The 18386-nt window shown below is 42.2% G+C and overlaps 1 protein-coding gene across 2 annotated transcripts in view; it reads right to left on the reverse strand.

The window, feature by feature from the left end:
- HCN1 (hyperpolarization activated cyclic nucleotide gated potassium channel 1) overlaps positions 1 to 18386 on the reverse strand; it is a 526503-nt gene that overhangs the window by 213267 nt on the left and 294850 nt on the right. For both annotated transcript variants that reach the window (XM_073680307.1, XM_073680308.1), the window contains exon 3: positions 1807 to 1968. In XM_073680307.1, coding sequence (XP_073536408.1) covers positions 1807 to 1968 — 162 coding nt within the window. The remainder of the gene's footprint in view (positions 1 to 1806; positions 1969 to 18386) is intronic.

Below are 18386 nucleotides of genomic sequence, written 5' to 3' on the forward strand. Positions count from 1 at the left end.
AGACATGGGACATGGCTTAGAGTGAAAAGAGTTTGGCCTACTGGTAAAGGGGTGTGACTTTATCGTGACAGCATGCACCAAAAATGTACCAACAATTTGACACAAAATCTGTGGCACAAAGTAAGTCAACCAATTTGTGAAGTAGAGTTAGACAAAGGTGTCTAACCCTGCAGCAAAATTTATCATCCAGGATGAGCCACCATGTTATCTTTTAAAGGGGTATTCTCAAGTTATTTGATTGCATTAATTAGTTAGACAGCATGAAAATAAGCTAGTTTGCAATTGACTTGCTTTTTTTTATATGCTGTCATTCTCCTGCTGTTAGAACTTATATCTTTCATAGTGTACAGCTGGTTTCCATGGAGCTAGGACACTACTGTCTGCCCAGAACCTTGCCAACTGTACGCAGTAGTTACATTCCAGGACACAAGTTATGTTAATATTCCAGTCACCTCTCTCCAGGCTATTGATTTCTATACAGTAATTATCTGCTCACCTCCCTTCCCCTCAGCTCCTGACAAGATGCTGTTATAAATCCTGTCCAGAGCTGTGTGCTTGTTCAAATGCCCTGTTATCTATGTAAATATAGTGATAGCAGTGTAGACTCCAGAACAAACCTCTGATAGCTGAATGTGTTACAGTAGAACTTGTGCTGAGCTTTATAGTTCTACTAATACTACTGCTCTGCTACTCAGCAGAACTGTCACTCCAAGAGGAGAGTCCACCTTGCCAGAATCCAAGAAGATAGGAAACTGTAAGTAGATGGCATAGCTCTGAACTGCTCAAGAGACAACTTGAGAATAATCCTTTAAATTTGTCTAGTCTAAGATTACACAGTCTATAAATTAGTAAATCTTCCCCAATGATATTAATATGGCTTTAAGGTCAATCTTAACCAATTAACTTCATACTGTTTTTAGATCCCAAACTGTACTGTCTACAGCCACCAATGGAAGGAGCTCTCGAGCTTACATCATACTGTCTTATTATGGACTTCAATGTACGTCAGTATGCAGTCAGCTCCTGTGCTCCCTCTAGTGGTGGCTGCAGGCAGCTATAATATTTTAAAGGAAACATGTTACATCCTGAAGATATAGTAGCAATCTGCAGGTAACTAACATTTAAATCTTGTTTAATCGGCTTACTAGAGCAGCGGATAAAGGGAGAAAATTAAGTCTTGTTCTCCCTGCAGCCGCTCACTTTCACCCATGGGGCGGTACAGAGAGCAGTAACAATGACTGCTTACTGCACAGTGAGTGCAGATGTAATCACTGCCAGGCACTTTCATTGACAGCAGCTTACTCTGCAACGTATGTGTGTGCAGAGTAAGCTGGTAATCAATGTGCTGGAGGGTGATTAACGCCGCGTTCACTGTATTATGAGATGTGACAGTATCCGCTACATGCATCACCCTGAACTGAAAGTGAGCGGCTGGAGGGGGAACATAACCTCATATCCTCACGGTAGCCGCTGCTCCAGTACACTTGATAAATACCAATTTATCTATTTACCTGCAGATTGCCCCTATATCTCCAGGTAAAAACTGTTTTTGGATGTGACAGATTCCCGTTAAATCTGTGGATATGCAAGGGAGTTGGAGCTGAGACCTCTATGAGGCTATGGTCACATGTAGCTTTTTTTATGCAGCCAAAACCATGTATTCTAAGAAACTAATTAGTCTATAATTTGTTATCTGTTTATATTAACAAAAAACAACCAAACAAAAGAAAGATATTACTCAAGGTCATACAATCATTTGAATATCAATCCATCAATTATGCAAGTTAGAAAAGTAATAATACTTACAACCATATTGTTTAATGATACCCAGCAATCACTTGGAAATTCCTGAAGAAGAGGAACCAGAAACTGCAGGCAGCCATCCCAGTGGCAGAGAAGCAGCATCATACCGATGAGGTTAAAGATTCTCACCACGGCACTGGCAAGGTCATAGGTCATGTGGAAAATCTGTACAAGAGAAAATGAGAACATTACTATGTAGAACATTTCTGGAACTTTATAGTACTTTTCAGTTGATGGATCCTGGCATGATATTGTCATAGCTAAAGCCCCAGCATAGAGACAGAAATCAGGTCTCCCAGGCATCCAGAAGCACTTTGGTGACTTATTTAGTTGATCTTGGCCACCATCCAGCACTAATTTCTCATTGAACTCTCAAGCAATGTGCATTATGTGATTTGGAAGGTCTCCTATAAGGATTAAAAGGATGTGATAATATTAATGTAGAAAAAAAAACAGTAGAGTCATTTTCTACATTAGATAAACAGCCGTGCGTTAGCTCTTTTTAGGTCTCCAAAACCTGAAAAACGTCAAAATATACTGTGATACTTGATAATGAATCAAAATCAAAAAGTAAAGACTGCCTACTCAAAATAAAAAAAGAAGCCACCTCATTAACTTTTTTTTTCAGTAAACTCCTGTATATGTGTATGTAGTAAACAAACTAAAGAGATGAACTGCAATATAAGTTGGTGTAGCATGTATGTGCATGTTCACACTGGCCACTAAACAGACAAAACCAAGATAATAACATAATAAGTAAATACCCTGCAGTAAATAAACAGTAATAGTGCATGATTATAATATAGGGTGCTTAGTTAACATAATTTTGAAGAAAAAAAAAAAGGTAAAAGCCATCCAACCACTTCACAGTGACCCTAACCTTTAATATTTAAACCAGTCATGTGCGTGTGGATGAGTGCTAAAAAGTCTGAGACCCTGCTAGTGGACATGTGTAGCACCCTGGGGGTTCGGTTGCTACAGAGGTATTGCATCTCACCCAGATGTGCGATATCTCACTCTCAGGTAAGGATGGAGTGTGGATCAGGACCCCGACACCTGCATGCATTACACCACATTTCCGGGGGGCAGGGCGACCGATATGCTCCAAGTAGAGCACGACAGTCCCTGTCCTTGGCTGGAGTGGGGGGAGGGAACACCTAGGAAAGGGGGAACCCTGTAGTGCAGGAGCCGGGAGGAAGCAGTTTCTGGGTACACCTAGGGAGAGGTACAAAAGGTGGGCACCATCTTAGTTCAGAGAGAAGTCGGTTCAGTAGAGTCAGAGAGAGGATGTGACAGAGCAGGACTCTAGCCTGTGAGACCCAGTCAGCACTGAAAGGAGGGAGAGAGAGTAGAGGAGAAGAGATGAAGAAGAGCGGAGGAGGCTCCAGGAACACTGAGGAAAGAAGGGACCCCAGGGGTGTGGACCGGCTGGTAGCCACCATACGCCCGCATCTACCTGAGTAGTGGGGTCAGGCCAAGGGGGAGACCGGGCCACGAAACTAGTAGAGGCGGGGAACTACCCTCAACTAGAAACCGGAGGCTGTGGCATTTTATATGGTGCAGCCCCTCGCTACACCCGCTAGGAAGGCACCACATAGGGTCAGGTTAACTGGCGCCGAAGTTTACCCAGAGAAGGCCCGAGGCAGCCGGACAGAAGCGTGGTCACTGGTGGGGTATGACAGGCCAGAGGAAGGATACGGAAAGGGGGTCCTGCGAAGCGCTCCAGAATCATCTGGGAGTTGGCTGAGCCCCCCTCACCTGGTGAACATGGCGCGACGCGGGAAGTTACAGCCGGCCGGAGTAATGTGGAATAACGAACTGTGAGTAAAGATCCTGGACTGCATTACAGAGACTCTGAGTTATTATTCCCGCGCACCATCACCCCCATCATCCACCTACACTGCCCTGGGGCTACACTCTTCCCGTGGGGAGTTATACCATCCCTGTGCTGCTCACCAATATCAGCCCCAGCGGTCTGCCCTGCAGCGGCGGTTCATCCTGACCGCAATCCACGAGTGGCGTAGTCGGACATTTGAAAATAATGAAAACCATATCAATAGACTGCCATTGGTTTGACCACCCTCAGCCACGGGACCGGGTCATCGTCACGGTGACTACAACCCCCAGCATCCCACAAAAGGCCCGGTTCCGGGTTCCCCACGCGGCCCAGGGGGCGAGTCACATGCAGCCATGGGGAACTACATGAATGTAATGTCCAGCTCAAAGAAAAGTGAGGCCACACCTTTATATGCATAGAGTGCAAAAAAACTGAAACAAAAAACTTAAAGAGATAAACTGGAATATAAGTTAGAATGCATACAACCAGTAAGTGCATGTTTACACTGCCCACTAAACAGACAAAACCCAAGATAAAAACATAACAAGCAAAAAAAAAGCAAGAGTCATTTTATACATTAGATATATAGCCGTGTGTCAGTTCTCTTTTTTAGTCACCTAAACCTGAAAACCATCAAAATGTACTGTGATACTTGATAATAAATCAAACTTTCATCAAATCAAAAAATCTAGACTGCCTACTCAAAATAAAAAAAGAAGCCCTCCCATTAACTTTTTTTTTCAGTAAACCCCTGTATATGTGTATGTAGTGTAGTGTGTGTGTGTTAATATACGCACCTATCGTCGCCTTCTCTGGTATATGGCACCGCTCCGGTCCTCTTCTGAGTGACGTCACCGCTCTGTAGGCTCTCTGGGTCACACTGCGCTCTGTATGATCAGGAAGTCTCTTTTACATTGTTAGCCTATGGAGGGTCAGAAAGAGGTTTGATAGACTTACATCGTAAAAGAGACTTCTGGGTCACACATAGAGCATTGAGTGACCCAGAGAGTCTGAAAAGCGGTGACGTCACTGAGAAGAGGAGCAGAACAGTGCTGGACACCAGAGGGAGCATCGGTAGGTGAGTATATTAATACACTCGCACTACACTACATACACATATACACAGGTTTACTGACAAAAAAGTTACGGGGAGTACTTCTTTAAGCTAGGTTTTCAGGAGCATACCGCTCTTCTACCTCCCTGCTTTGCCGGGGGAGTGATGCGCTTTTCAATGACTGACTGGTTGGATGGGCGGAATGGTCACACTATGGGCCCAAACTGTGCACCCTCCAGTGTTGCAAGCAATAGCAGCTTTGCCTCTGCAGCATAGGAGGAACGCACCCGGCCAGCTTCAGAGCAGCGCTTGCAAAGTCTATAGCAAAGAGCTTGTATGTGCTGCATCGCTTGCCTAGGAGACCATCCGTAGCTGATTGCCAGCAGAGGTGGTCAATAGCCTAGGTAACGAGCGGTAAACAATATTCTTGAGAATGGATAGGATTTTTAATAAGAGGTATATTGCAAAGTTGCTTGTTTTTCCAAGATGAGGCCACTCCTTTATTTTTTCCCTTTTGCATAGCACAAACATATTTGGCATAACTTCTCATTGTATGTGTGGGTATTAGTGATGAGTAAATGTGCTGACATTTTAGTCGGCAGGTACAACAAAGTTTGGCCAGGAAGTTTGATTTGCATCAAATGTATTAGTTGGGAATCCAATGTGCTTTATTATGCTTTGAGGTCTAGAGCCCAGAACATGATTAACAAAAGTAAAAGAAAAAAAATGTTGAAAAATTATACTCTCCTCGTCCAGGCCCTCACCATTCCAGCGGTGCAGTCCCTGTCAGATCTTCAGGCATCTGCTCCAGTCCAGTCTGCCGTGTCCAGAGCTGAAAGGACTACGTTGTTGGATAAGTGAACACCTGGCCGAGGTAATTATCATTTTTACTAATTTTGTAACCTCTTTTCAGACCCTTAAAGTCCATTTATCTAGATTTGCGAAAATAAAACTTGCCAAAATTTTTAATCCACGAACTCTGGGAAAATTCAAAATGAAGATGTACTCATCTCTGGATGTACTGTATATGGGTTTTCATTGACCGTATACCGACTTTTCAAAGCATGAGATAAGAGTTTGTCCCATCCTAATAATGACTACCATGTTGTACGGATTAATCAAATAAACAAAAAAATAACAAAACAGATAGGGTAAAGTGCCTAAAAACAGGCGCACAAAATGTCAGTCAATCAGTGGTTGGCACAGAAGAAGGAACTTCCCATGAAAGCAATAGGTTTTGCAGGAAGAGATCTATAGTATCTACATTATTTATCGATGCTGATCGCTGTATAATCAGCAGGTTCTGACATCGTACTGTAAGGATTATAGAAATATTATTTACGATAATGTTTCCAGTAATATTTTTATGTTCCAGATTGTTTTCTGAGCTCTTGCATCATTTTCCGAAATCCCAGCCCTAAGTCATGAACCCACTTGTATAAACAGGTAAATGTAAAAATAGGCATCTGCCACACGACTGAACCACAGGGACGGGTCCCCTCATCATCGTCTGTGACCCTTAATTTCAGCTATAGCTAGAACAGAATTTTTTTTTTTATGTTGATAAATGCTGCACTTTCCCGCCAAGATAAGGACATTCCTCGGCTGGCGGCCACCACTAAATCTTCTCCAGAATGCCTATTATTTCCAATGGCTGGAGCTTTATGGAACAGCTGCAACTGTAAAGTATTCATGAACGTAAATTACTGCCACATAAAAATCAGTTAATGCCATCATCTCATCGGTGGAAGAAGTTTTACTCCAAGGTTATGGGATCAATACTCGCAGTGTAAAGGAATACTGGAGGCAAGATAGGAGGAAACAATTTAATAGATGTCATAACGTTACAATTGTATTGCTCCATACTGCAAAAGTTAAAACAAAAAACAATCCATCCACCCCACACAGGAAAAGAAATGACCATAGATGTCCATAAATTAAAGGGACATTCCCATCTCCAAGATACTATCCCAATAAGTAGTAGGTGTAATAATAATAATATTAGCAAATACCTCCTATTAGAAATGTAGTATAGTTTTTGTGATTCGCTATGTCTCTTTCCTCATGTGCAGGCATTGCAGGACATTAGGTAGCCATGGTTACGACTAGAGATGAGCGGTGTTCGACTAGAACTGTTCGCCAATCTCAAATTCGAACTGTTTTGGGCGGTGTTCGAGTCGTTCGACGAACGCGAACGATTTGCAAAAAATTCGGCTGTTCGAGGTTATGTTTGATAACTGTTCGTGCACCAAAAGCGTAACTGGATTTTTTCACATCATGCAAGGATTGTCTGCCACTCACTGTAATGTCACAGCCATGGTGGTTGTGGCATTACAGTGGTTGCCCAAATCGATGGGAACAGTGCTCACAGTGAAACATGAAAAGCCGGCAATTCAGCAGCGGCATACACCGGTACCCGACAATTTAGAACAGAAAGAATAGAGCATCACACATAGATTAGATAGATAGAAACATGTCAGTCACATATATAAGAAGTACAGTGACAGCGTTGCTTACTGTACTTGTCATTTAGTGTTAAAGGATTTATTAAAAAAAATAATAGTGTTTTCATGCACCGTCTCATTAAAAAAGCCGGCCGGCAATTCAGCATCGGTACCCGACAATTTAGAACAGAAAGAATGGAGCATCACACATAGATTAGATAGATAGAAACATGTCAGTCACATATATAAGAAGTACAGTGATAGTGTTGGCTACTGTACTTGTCATTTAGTGTTAAAATAAAGGATTTATTAAAAAAAAAATTGGCGTGGGGTTCCCCGTAATTTTAGTCTCTAGCGGAGGTTAAGCAGATGGCTAGGGCAGATGTCTGAAGCCTGGGAAGGGGGTAATACCCACGGAGCTTCCCAGGCTACTAATATCAGCCCCCAGCTGAATACCTAGCCTTTACCAGCTATTAAAATGGGGGACCCCCCAAAAAAATGACATGGGGTCCCCCCTATTTTAACAGCTAGCAAAGGCTAGGCAGACAGCTGGGGGCTGATATTAATAGCCCAGGAAGGGTGCCATGAATATTGGCCCTGTCCCAGGCTAGAAACACCAGCCGTCAGCCGCCCCAGAAATGGCGCATCCATAGGATGCGCCAATTCTGGCACTTAGCCTCGCTCTTCCCACTGCCCTGTAGCGGTGGCAGTGGGGTAATAGGGCTGGGGTTGATGTCAGCTTATAATGCCAGCTGACATCAAGCCCAGGTTAGTAATGGAGAGGCGTCTATAAGACACCCCCATTACTAACCCCATAGTCAAAGTTAAAAAAAAAAAAAACACCCAGAATAAAGTCCTTTAATTGAAATAAACACACAATTCTTTATTGTTCTAAATTAAACCATACTTACTATCACGCCCATTCCAGCTGAAGCCAATGATCTCCTGCAATAAAAGTAAAATAATAAACCAACATCATCCCTACCTTTCCATGGTTATGAGGACGGCTCTTGCTCTTCTACATTGACATGACAGGCTGGATCGCAGCCGAAAGCTGCCATCCATCACTGACAGCGTGGGAGAATTCTCCCACGCTGTCAGTGACTTGCATGAGGTGAGCTGAGTTCATTGGACATGATCTCGGCTCATGTGGATGCTGTCACAGCCAGACACTGAGGAGCGCAAGCAAGCCTGCGCTTCTCAGTGTCTGCGGCATAGCAAGCAGGATGGCAGCTTTCGGCTGCGATCCAGCCTGTCATGTCAATGTAGAAGATCTAGAGCCATCCTGGGAACCATGGAAAGGTAAGGATGATGTTGGTTTATTATTTTATTTTTATTGCAGGAGATCGTTGGCTTCAGCTGGAATGGGCGTGATGGTAAGTATGGTTTAATTTAGAACAATAAAGAATTGTGTGTTTATTTCAATTAAAGGACTTTATCCTATGGATGCACTATTTCTGGGGCGGCTGACGGCTGGTGTTTCTAGCCTGGGACAGGGCCAATATTCATGGCACCCTTCCTGGGCTATTAATATCAGCCCCCAGCTGTCTGCCTAGTCTTTGCTAGCTATTAAAATAGGGGGGACCCAACGTCATTTTTTTGGGGGATCCCCCATTTTAATAGCTAGTAAAGGCTAGGTATTCAGCTGGGGGCTGATATTCGTAGCCTGGGAAGCTTCGTGGGTATTACCCCCTTCCCAGGCTTTAAATATCTGCCCCAGCCGTCTACTTAACCTCTGCTAGAGACTAAAATTACGGGGAGCCCCACGCCAATTTTTTTTTTAATAAATCCTTTATTTTAAAACTAAATGACAAGTACAGTAATCAACACTATCACTGTACTTATTATATATGTGACTGACATGTTTCTATCTATCTAATCTATGTGTGATGCTCTATTCTTTCTGTTCTAAATTGTCGGGTACTGATGCTGAATTGCCGGCCGGCTTTTTTAAAGAGAGTGTCTTCTGAGCAGTTTGTCAGCTTTTGGACACCTTTGAAGGTGTTTTCTATGTGTTTTTATTTGCCTGCCATTGGTTTTAACGGTGTTCGACGGTGTTCGACAGTGTTCTAAGGTGTTCGACGAACAGTTCCACGAACATCCCGGTGTTAGACGAACCGAACCGAACCCGAACACTACGGGGGTGGCTCAACACTAGTAACGACCACTACCAACTAGCAGTCACTTTATCAGTGGTCGTAACCATGGATACCTAAGATCCTGCAATGCCCTGCACATGAGAAAAGAGACATAGAGAATAAAAAAAACTATACTAGATTTCTAATTGGAGGTAATTGCTAATATTATTATTATTACACCTCCTACATATTAGGATAGGATTTTGGATATGGGAATACCCCTTTAAGCTATGTGTAAAAATGAGATATAACACGTCCAAAGCCGGCGCTGATTGGGCACAGGGATCACGTGACATAACAGCCTCACTTGATCCCCGAAAATATGAGTGCTGACACCGCTGGAATGACGCCAGCCCCGGAGGTGAGTAGAAGTGTTTTTTTAACGGGTGCAAATATTCCACTCCACAGACAACCCCTTCTGAATCCCTGTTTTCCCCCAGTAAAATAATAGCACTTATACTCTCCTCCGATGCAGGCACTTTTCCAGCGTTCTCGGCACTGGCTCTCCCAGTGCTCGCATGACATTGTTATGCCATGTGAGCCCTGTAGCAAATCAGTGCTGGCTTTACTCTCCCCTCATTCAGACAAATCAAGGCATCCTGAGGAAGTGAGAGACTTCACAGCATGTCAAATTATGTCCATAGAAGAGGAGAGTGAAGCCAGTTCTGATTGGCCACGTGGATCGTGTGACATTCTTATGTAGCGCAATCCCCGGGAACGCAAATGCCTACACCGCTGGAACGGCGCTTGCATGGGCGGTGAGTATAAGTGTTTTTATTTTAAAGGGGTCAAACATTTAGATTGAGAAGGGGTTGCCCTAGTAATGGACAACCACTTAAATCTACTTTTTCCCTGTGTAGCGTCCACTCCTGGTTTATCTTCCAAACAATCCGAAATACTGTAAATATTCTGATAGACTGGAAGAAAAAAAAATAGTAGTGGAAAATAGTAACAAAGAAAAGTGAAAACAAATCTGTAAAGGCAAAGAAGAAAATAGTTTCTGTCTTTTCTCCTAAGTCTCCAGAAGTCCGCCATGAATGATGATGGTGCCTCTGATGCATAACACAAGGCCTGGACGGCCTGCCGTCAGTCTCTTCTGAACAGTAATTAAACAATTAACAAAAATAAATAAGTACAAAATAAATAAAATAAAACGGTTCTGTTGATTTTAAAACAAACAACAACAAAAAAAAACAACTGCCCAAAAATGTTTTCAGACATGCCTGATGATAAATACATTTTCTAAGAGACATCTTATCACCTTTTCACATTTTAGCCTAAAGGCCATGGGAATCTGAGTGTTCACTATCAGGAAAGAAGAAATGTGTGGGAAAATGTAAACAACTGAACACAGGGACAAGTAATGGGATGGATAGCTGCTCATTACACATTACTTGCCATTTTTTAAGCCATTTTTTCGTGACCTACTGGAGAGATGGGAACTATTAACTTCTATATCGGGAATTGGCAATTTCTAGATACTGGCTTAGAACAGGCCCAAAGGTGCTAGGGGTTCCACTGTTCCCCCAATCTCATTAGATCTCCAATATTTTTTGCAGCTATATGTACCAATCTTAATAAAAACACTTGTGACATGTTCCATCGGAGGCAAGATGTAAAAGTAATGTTTGCACCCTGTTCTGCAACACATGGGGCTGTATGACTCTGAGCTCTGCCATGTGCATGAGATTTCATACTAATTTACTTAAAAAAATAAATAAAAAAGCAATCTGCGTGGGGCCTTAAAAAGAATCTGTCACTAGGATTAGCCCTCCTAAGCCGTCTACAGTCATGGCCAAAAGTTTTGAGAATGACACCAAAATTATATTTTCACATGATCTGCTGGCCTCTGGTTTTTATTAGTGTTTGGCTGATGTTTATATCACATACAGAAATATAATTGCAATCATATTATGAGTACCAATAGGTTATATTGACAGTTAGAATGAGTTAATGCAGCAAGTCAATATTTGCAGTGTTGCCCCTTCTTCTTCAAGACCTCTGTAATTCTCCCTGGCATGCTCTCAATCAACTTTTGGACCAAATCCTGACTGATAGTAGTCCATTCTTGCATAACCAATGCTTGCATTTTGCCAGAATTTGTAGGTTTTTGTTTGTCCACCCGTCTCTTGATGATTGACCACAAGTTCTCAATGGGATTAAGATCTGGGGAGTTTCCAGGCCATGAACCCAAAATCTCTGTTTTGTTCCATGAGCCATTTAGTTATCACCTTTGCTTTATGGCAAGGTGCTCCATCATGCTGGAAAAGTCATTGTTGGGCGCCAAACTGCTCTTGGACGGTTGTGAGAAGTTGCTCTTGGAGGACATTCTGGTACCATTCTTTATTCATGGCTGTGTTTTTAGGCAAGACTGTGAGTGAGCCGATTCCCTTGGCTGAGAAGCAACCCCACACATGAATGGTTTCAGGATGCTTTACAGTTGGCATGAGACAAGACTGGTGGTAGCGCTCACCTCTTCTTCTCCGAATAAGCTGTTTTCCAGATGTCCCAAACAATCGAAAAGGGGATTCATCAGAGAAAATGACTTTGCCCCAGTCCTCAGCAGTCCACTCCCTGTACCTTTTGCAGAATATCAGTTGGTCCCTGATGTTTTTTCTGGAGAGAAGTGGCTTCTTTGCTGCCCTCCTTGAAACCAGCCCTTGCTCAAAGAGCCTCCGCCTCACAGAGCGTGCAGAAGCACTCACACCAGCCTGCTGCCATTCCTGAGCAAGCTCGGCACTGCTGGTAGTCCGATCCCGCAGCTGAAACAGTTTTAAGATACGGTCCTGGCGCTTGCTGGTCTTTCTTGTGCGCCCTGGAGCCTTTTTGACAACAATGGAAGCTCTCTCCTTGAAGTTCTTGATGATGCGATAGATTGTTGACTGAGGTGCAATCTTTGTAGCTGCGATACTCTTCCCTGTTAGGCCATTTTTGTGCAGTGCAATGATGGCTGCACGTGTTTCTTTAGAGATAACCATGGTTAACTGAAGAGAAACAATGATACCAAGAACCAGCCTCCTTTTAAAGTGTCCAGTGATGTCATTCTTACTTAATCATGACTGATTGATCGCCAGCCCTGTCCTCATCAACACCCACACCTGTGTTAATTGATCAATCACTAAAACGATGTTAGCTGCTCCTTTTAAGGCAGGGCTGCAATGATGTTGAAATGTGTTTTGGGGGTTAAAGTTCATTTTCTGGGCAAATATTGACTTTGTAAGTACAGTAATTGCTGTTAAGCTGATCACTCTTTGACATTCGGAGTATATGCAAATTGCCATTACAAAAAATGAAGCAGTAAACTTTGGAAAAATTACTATTTGTCTCATTCTCAATACTTTTGGCCATGACTGTATATGGGCATGTAAGTCATAAGAAGCTGAACAAAATGATACCTTCATATCTGCGATCTGATGTCGTATTCCAGAGAAATTCATATTTCTCTTAACCGGTTCCCGACCGCCCACTGTAGATAAACGTCGGCGCTTGCCGGGCTCTGTGCAGCGCCGACGTTTAAAAACGGTGGGTGGTCTCGCAGCGCTCAGGACCCCCAGGGTCCTGCAAGCGCTGCGATTCCGGTGCAGAGCGTTAGCTCTGACAGGGAACATCATCGGGACCTGATTAGATCAGGTCCCAGTGATGTTAACCCTTAGCTGTCTTCTATATGCTGTGATCTATAGTGATCACGGCATATAGGAGACAGCAGGAGGAGAGGGGGTCGTCAACTTACCTCTCCGAAGACCTCCGAGTCCTTCCAGGACCTGGGGTTGCTATGGCAGCTGGAGGTCACATGACCGCCTCCAGCTCTGCCATATATGGTGTCCTGTCTGGCTCAGCTGCAGCTGTAGCCAGACAGGAGACTCTGACTGAAACAGTCAGGGAAGATCTCATGTAATGTAATATATGTCTATTACATTACATGAGATCAGAGATCAGAAAAATAAAAATTAATGTCCCATACAGGGACTAAGAAAAAATGTGAAAAAAAGTAAAAAAAAAGTTTTTAAACTATTAATAAAAAAATCACAAAATAAATAAAAATAAATAAATAAAATATTAAACCAATAAATCCGTATATTTTTACAAAACCAAAAAAAGTACACATATTTGGTATCGCCGCGTCCGAAACAACCCGAGCTATAAAACTGTCACACTAATTAACTCCTTCTGTGCACACCGTAATAAAAATAAATAAAAAACGGAGCAAAAAAATATGCTTTTTCATCATATTGCCAAACAAAAAGTGGAAAAAAATGCCATCAAAAAACAAAATAGAAATAAAAATGGTACCACTGAAAACGTCATCTTGTTACGCAAAAAAAAAGCCGCCATACAGCTCCATCAGCCGAAAAATAAAAAAGTTATAGCGCTCAGAATAAAGCAATGCAAAAAAAATATTTTTTTCTATAAAATAGTTTTATTGTGTAAAAGCGCCAAAACATAAAAAAAATACAGTAAGTGTAGTATCGCTGTAAACGTACTGACCCGAAGAATAATGCTGCCTGATCACTTTTACCACACGCAGAACGGCATAAAAAAAAAACTCAAAAAACAATTCCTGAATTGTTTGTTTTTGTTAATTTTACCTCCCAAAAAACGGAATAGAAAGCGATCAAACAATGTCACGTCCCCAAAAATGGTACCAATAAAAATGTCAACTCGTCCCGCAAAAAACAAGCCGTCACATGACTCTGTCGGCTGAAATATGGAAAAATTATAGCTCTCAAAATATGGTGATGCAAAAACTAGATTTTGCAAAAAAAGCGTCTTTTAGTGTATGACAGCTGTCAGTCATAAAAACCCGATATAAATCTGGTATCACTGTAATCGCACCGACCCGAAGAATAAAGTAATCTAATCAGTTATATCACACTAGGAACGGCGTAAAAAATAAATAAAACCAATTCTTCACCTGCTACTGATTTGTTTATTATGTCCCCAAAGATCCCAGTAAGGCTCTGCCCACATTTATCCTGTGCTCTGCGCTGAGCACTTACACCAGAGTTTCCGTGTAAATCTCTGAAATACATGATTCAGCCGGAACCCATGACGGAAGATTCCCTGTAATGAGACAGATATAGGCCACTGTGGACGCCGTCTAGCCTGGGATCCCACGGTGTCATTTGTTTTAGGCGTGCATAAAAGTGCAGTTGGCCACAGTTTTGTGCACTTCTGAAAAAAAGGACACCGCTACACAGAGGCCAGACGGTGTCCAGAGTAACTCTGCTGCCTCATTACAGTGAATGGATCCTGCAGGGGTTTCATCTGAATTACATCACTTGGAAATTTAGATGGAAACCCCGATGTAAGTGCTCAGCCTAGAGCGCCGGATAAATGTTACGTAAAATGTTCCCAATAAAAGCTTCAACTCAGTCCTCAAAAAAAGCTAGTCCCCACTCAGGTCCGTCATCTGTTAAAAATATAAGGGACTTCCAAGTTACTGGTAGCAGAAAGGCTCTGGAAAAGCAAAATGACCCTTGACCCCCAAAAGAAATTCAGAAAATTTTGTGCTCCCAAATCCAAATGCCTATTCTACAATAATTTGTTCTCCAATTGTCAAATAGCACTCCGTCCCCCCCAGATCTCACCGTATGGCTAAGCGGTACGATACAGCCACATATGGGGTATCAGCGTGTTCAGGAGAAATTGCACAACAAACTTCATGGTGCAATTTATCCTGTTACCCTTATGATAATACAAAATTAGAGAATGAAAAAGATTTTTTGTGGGAAAAATGTGAAAATTTTATTTTCACGGCTCAATATTATAAACTTCTGTGAAGCAGCTGGGGGTGCGAGGTGCTCACCACACATCTAGATAAGTTCCCTAAGGGGTCTAGTTTCCAAAATGGTGGCACTTGTGGGGGGTTTCCACTGTTTAGTCACATTAGGGGCTCCCCAAATGCGACATGGCGTCTGCTAATTATTCAAACAAATTTTACATTCAAAAAGTCAAATGGCGCTCCTTCTCTTTCAAACCCTGCCATGCGCCCAAACAGTAATTTGCCTCCACATATGGGGTATCAGCGTGTTCAGGAGAAATTGCACAACAAATTTCATGGTGCAATTTATCCTATTACCCTTATGATAATGCAAAATTAAGGGATGAAAAACGGTTTTGTGGGAAAAATGTGAAAATTTTATTTTTACAGCTCAATATTATAAACTTCTGTGAAGCACCTTGGGGTTCAAGGTGCTCACCACACATCTAGATAAGTTCCCTAAGGGGTCTAGTTTCCAAAATGGTGTCACTTGTGGGGGGTTTCCACTGTTTAGGCACATCAGGAGCTCTCCAAACGCAACATGGCGTCTGCTAATTATTCAGACAAATTTTACATTCAAAAAGTCTAATGGCGCTCCTTCCCTTCCGAACCCTGCAGTGCGCCCAAACAGTGGTTTTCCCTCACATATGGGGTATCAGCACGCTCAAGAGAAATTGCACAAAAAAATTTGGGGTCCATTTTTTCCTGTTACCCCTGTGAAAATAAAAAAATTGGGTCTAAAGTAACATTTTTGTGAAAAAAGTTAAATGTTAATTTTTTTTTTCCACATTCCAAAAATTCCTGTGAAGCACCTGAAGGGTTAATAAAGTTCTTGAATGTGGTTTTGAGCACCTTGAGGGGTGCAGTTTTTAGAATGGTGTCACTTTTGGGTATTTTCTGTCATAAAGACCCCTCAAAGTGACTTCAAATATGATGTGGTCCCTAAAAAAATGTTTTTGTAAATTTTGTTGGAAAAATGAGAAATCGCTGGTCAACTTTTAACCCTTATAGCTCCCTAACAAAAAAAATTTTGGTTCCAAAATTGTGCTGACGTAAAGTAGACATGTGGCAAATGTTATTTATTAACTATTTTGTGTGACATATCTCTCTGATTTAAGGGCATGAAAATTCAAAGTTTGAAAATTGCAAAATTTTCTAAATTTTCGCCAAATTTCCGATTTTTTCACAAATAAACGCAAGTTATATGGAAGAAATTTTACCACAATCATGAAGTACAATATGTCACGAAAAAACAATCTCAGAATCAGGGGAATACGTTGAAGCGTTCCAGAGTAATTACTTCATAAAGTGACAGTGGTCAGAATTGAAAAAATTGGCCCGGTCACGAAGGCAAAAACAGGCTCTGGCGCGAAGTGGTTAATAGGTAAATTAAGATCTATGGGCTGGACATAGATCTCCCTGAGAATCTGCCTTCAGAGCTTATTTTAAAGAAAAGGTCTTTACCAGTGTGAGACTTGTAGATCAGGACAAAAGAGACAAGACTGTCAGTCATTACATGCCTCACACTTGTAACTCTCCCTTTCATTTAAAATAATCCCTGGAGGCAGATTCTCAGGGAGTTCTACACCCGGCCAATAGATCTTAACAGCTCAGTTGCATAAGAAAAATGTGTAATACTTTGAAATATAACATTGTATAGCAGATATCAAGGTATAATTTTATTCCGCTTCCTGTGACCTACATGCCCATATAGACGGCTTAGGAAGGCTGATCCTACTGACAGATTCCCTTTAAAGGGAAAATATAACAGAGGCATTTTCTATGTACTATACCTAACACTTTACATAGTGTAGACCCACGTGAAACAGTTTACTAATATTTTAGCTATTTACATATGTCATCATCCCACTTCTACAAGAAGTTTTAATGCAATGTTCTGTCGTAAGATCAAATCATAGCCCACATCAGAAAAAAAGAGTGCTAAACCACTCTTCTTAGTGTGCTCATCCAATTTAGCCGTTTTTTTTCACATTTTCCATTTTTTCCGGACTCCTAGAAGACTTGTTCCATCTCCTGCAGAAACCTCTGGGAACCCCCTATAAAGAAGCTCCCCTACTGCGGCGTAATGCTTAATCGTCAGATTGAGCATAATCGTCCAGACGCACTTTTAGATCTCGAAAAACAGGTTTGAAAGGACCATGACTACATGAAAAATACTGGAGCATTGCTCTACCCCAAAGTCTCCCACAAGACTATTTCAAAAAGTTAGCAAATATACTTTTTAGTCATGGTTGCCAGCAACGTAATAACAGCAAAACGTTTCAAAAAAAGTGAATCTAAAGAAAGAAGAATCGGCCAATAATTTCGGGGTTCAATTAGAATTGGTATTAAACAGTCTTTCTCATCATGCTGTTCATATTTTGACATCATCAGACCAAGACGACACCTGACAATTGATCAGCAGTACCTCGCCATTGCGAGGCTTCAAGCAGGATGATCTCAGATGGAAGAGGCCACTGAGCTTAGAGTCACAGAGTCATTAGCAGAGTGCAACAGAGATACAGAGAGACTGGAAGAGTTACAGAAAGGGAAGTGGACGTCCTTTGGCCCCATCCCACACTGATGACCGCTTCATTGTGAACAGTGCCCTTCGGAACCGGATGATGAATGCCACACAACTCCAGGCACAATTAAGGGAGATGAGAGCCACCCAAGTGTCATGTCAGACCATTCGATGCCATTTACATCAGCGTGGTCTGTGTGCTAGACAACCTGCAAGGGTACCTGATCCTACAGTACGCCAGGCACAGGCGTCATGGTCTTGCATGGACAAGGGAGCAACTAAGCTGAATAAGGGACCAGTGGGCCTAAGTGCTGTTCACTGATGAAAGTCGATTCACGTTGAGCAGAAATGATGGCCGCCAACGATGTTGGAGACATCAAGGAAAGCACTATGCATCAGCCACTTTTGTCATCAGACGAGCCTTTTGGTGGTGGTGGTGTTACAGAGAGGGTAGGTGTGTCTAGTCAATACAGAACTGCCCTTCACTTTGTGAATGGTACAGTGTCAAGTCCCTACTACTTGAATATCATTAATCCAGTCATTGTTCCTCTGCATGAACAACAGGCCTAATCTCATCTTCATGGATGACAATGCTCCAGCTCATCGAGGTCACATCATAAGGGAACAGCTGTTGGAGACTGAAGTACCTCAAATGGAGCGGCCTGCACTTTCTCCAGACCTGAATCCCATAGGAAAGTTATGGAATCAGCTGAGTGCCATGTAGAGACTCATAACCCTGTACCCCAGAACCTCAATGACATGAATGCCGTCCCTCAAAGAAGGGTGGGATACCATGCCTCAACAGACAATAATTCCACTTGTGAA

This window comes from Phyllobates terribilis, unplaced genomic scaffold (genome assembly GCF_046119375.1).
Source record: "Phyllobates terribilis strain yellow unplaced genomic scaffold, ASM4611937v1 Scaffold_1__5_contigs__length_1240528914, whole genome shotgun sequence".
NCBI classification, from domain to species: Eukaryota; Metazoa; Chordata; class Amphibia; order Anura; family Dendrobatidae; genus Phyllobates; species Phyllobates terribilis.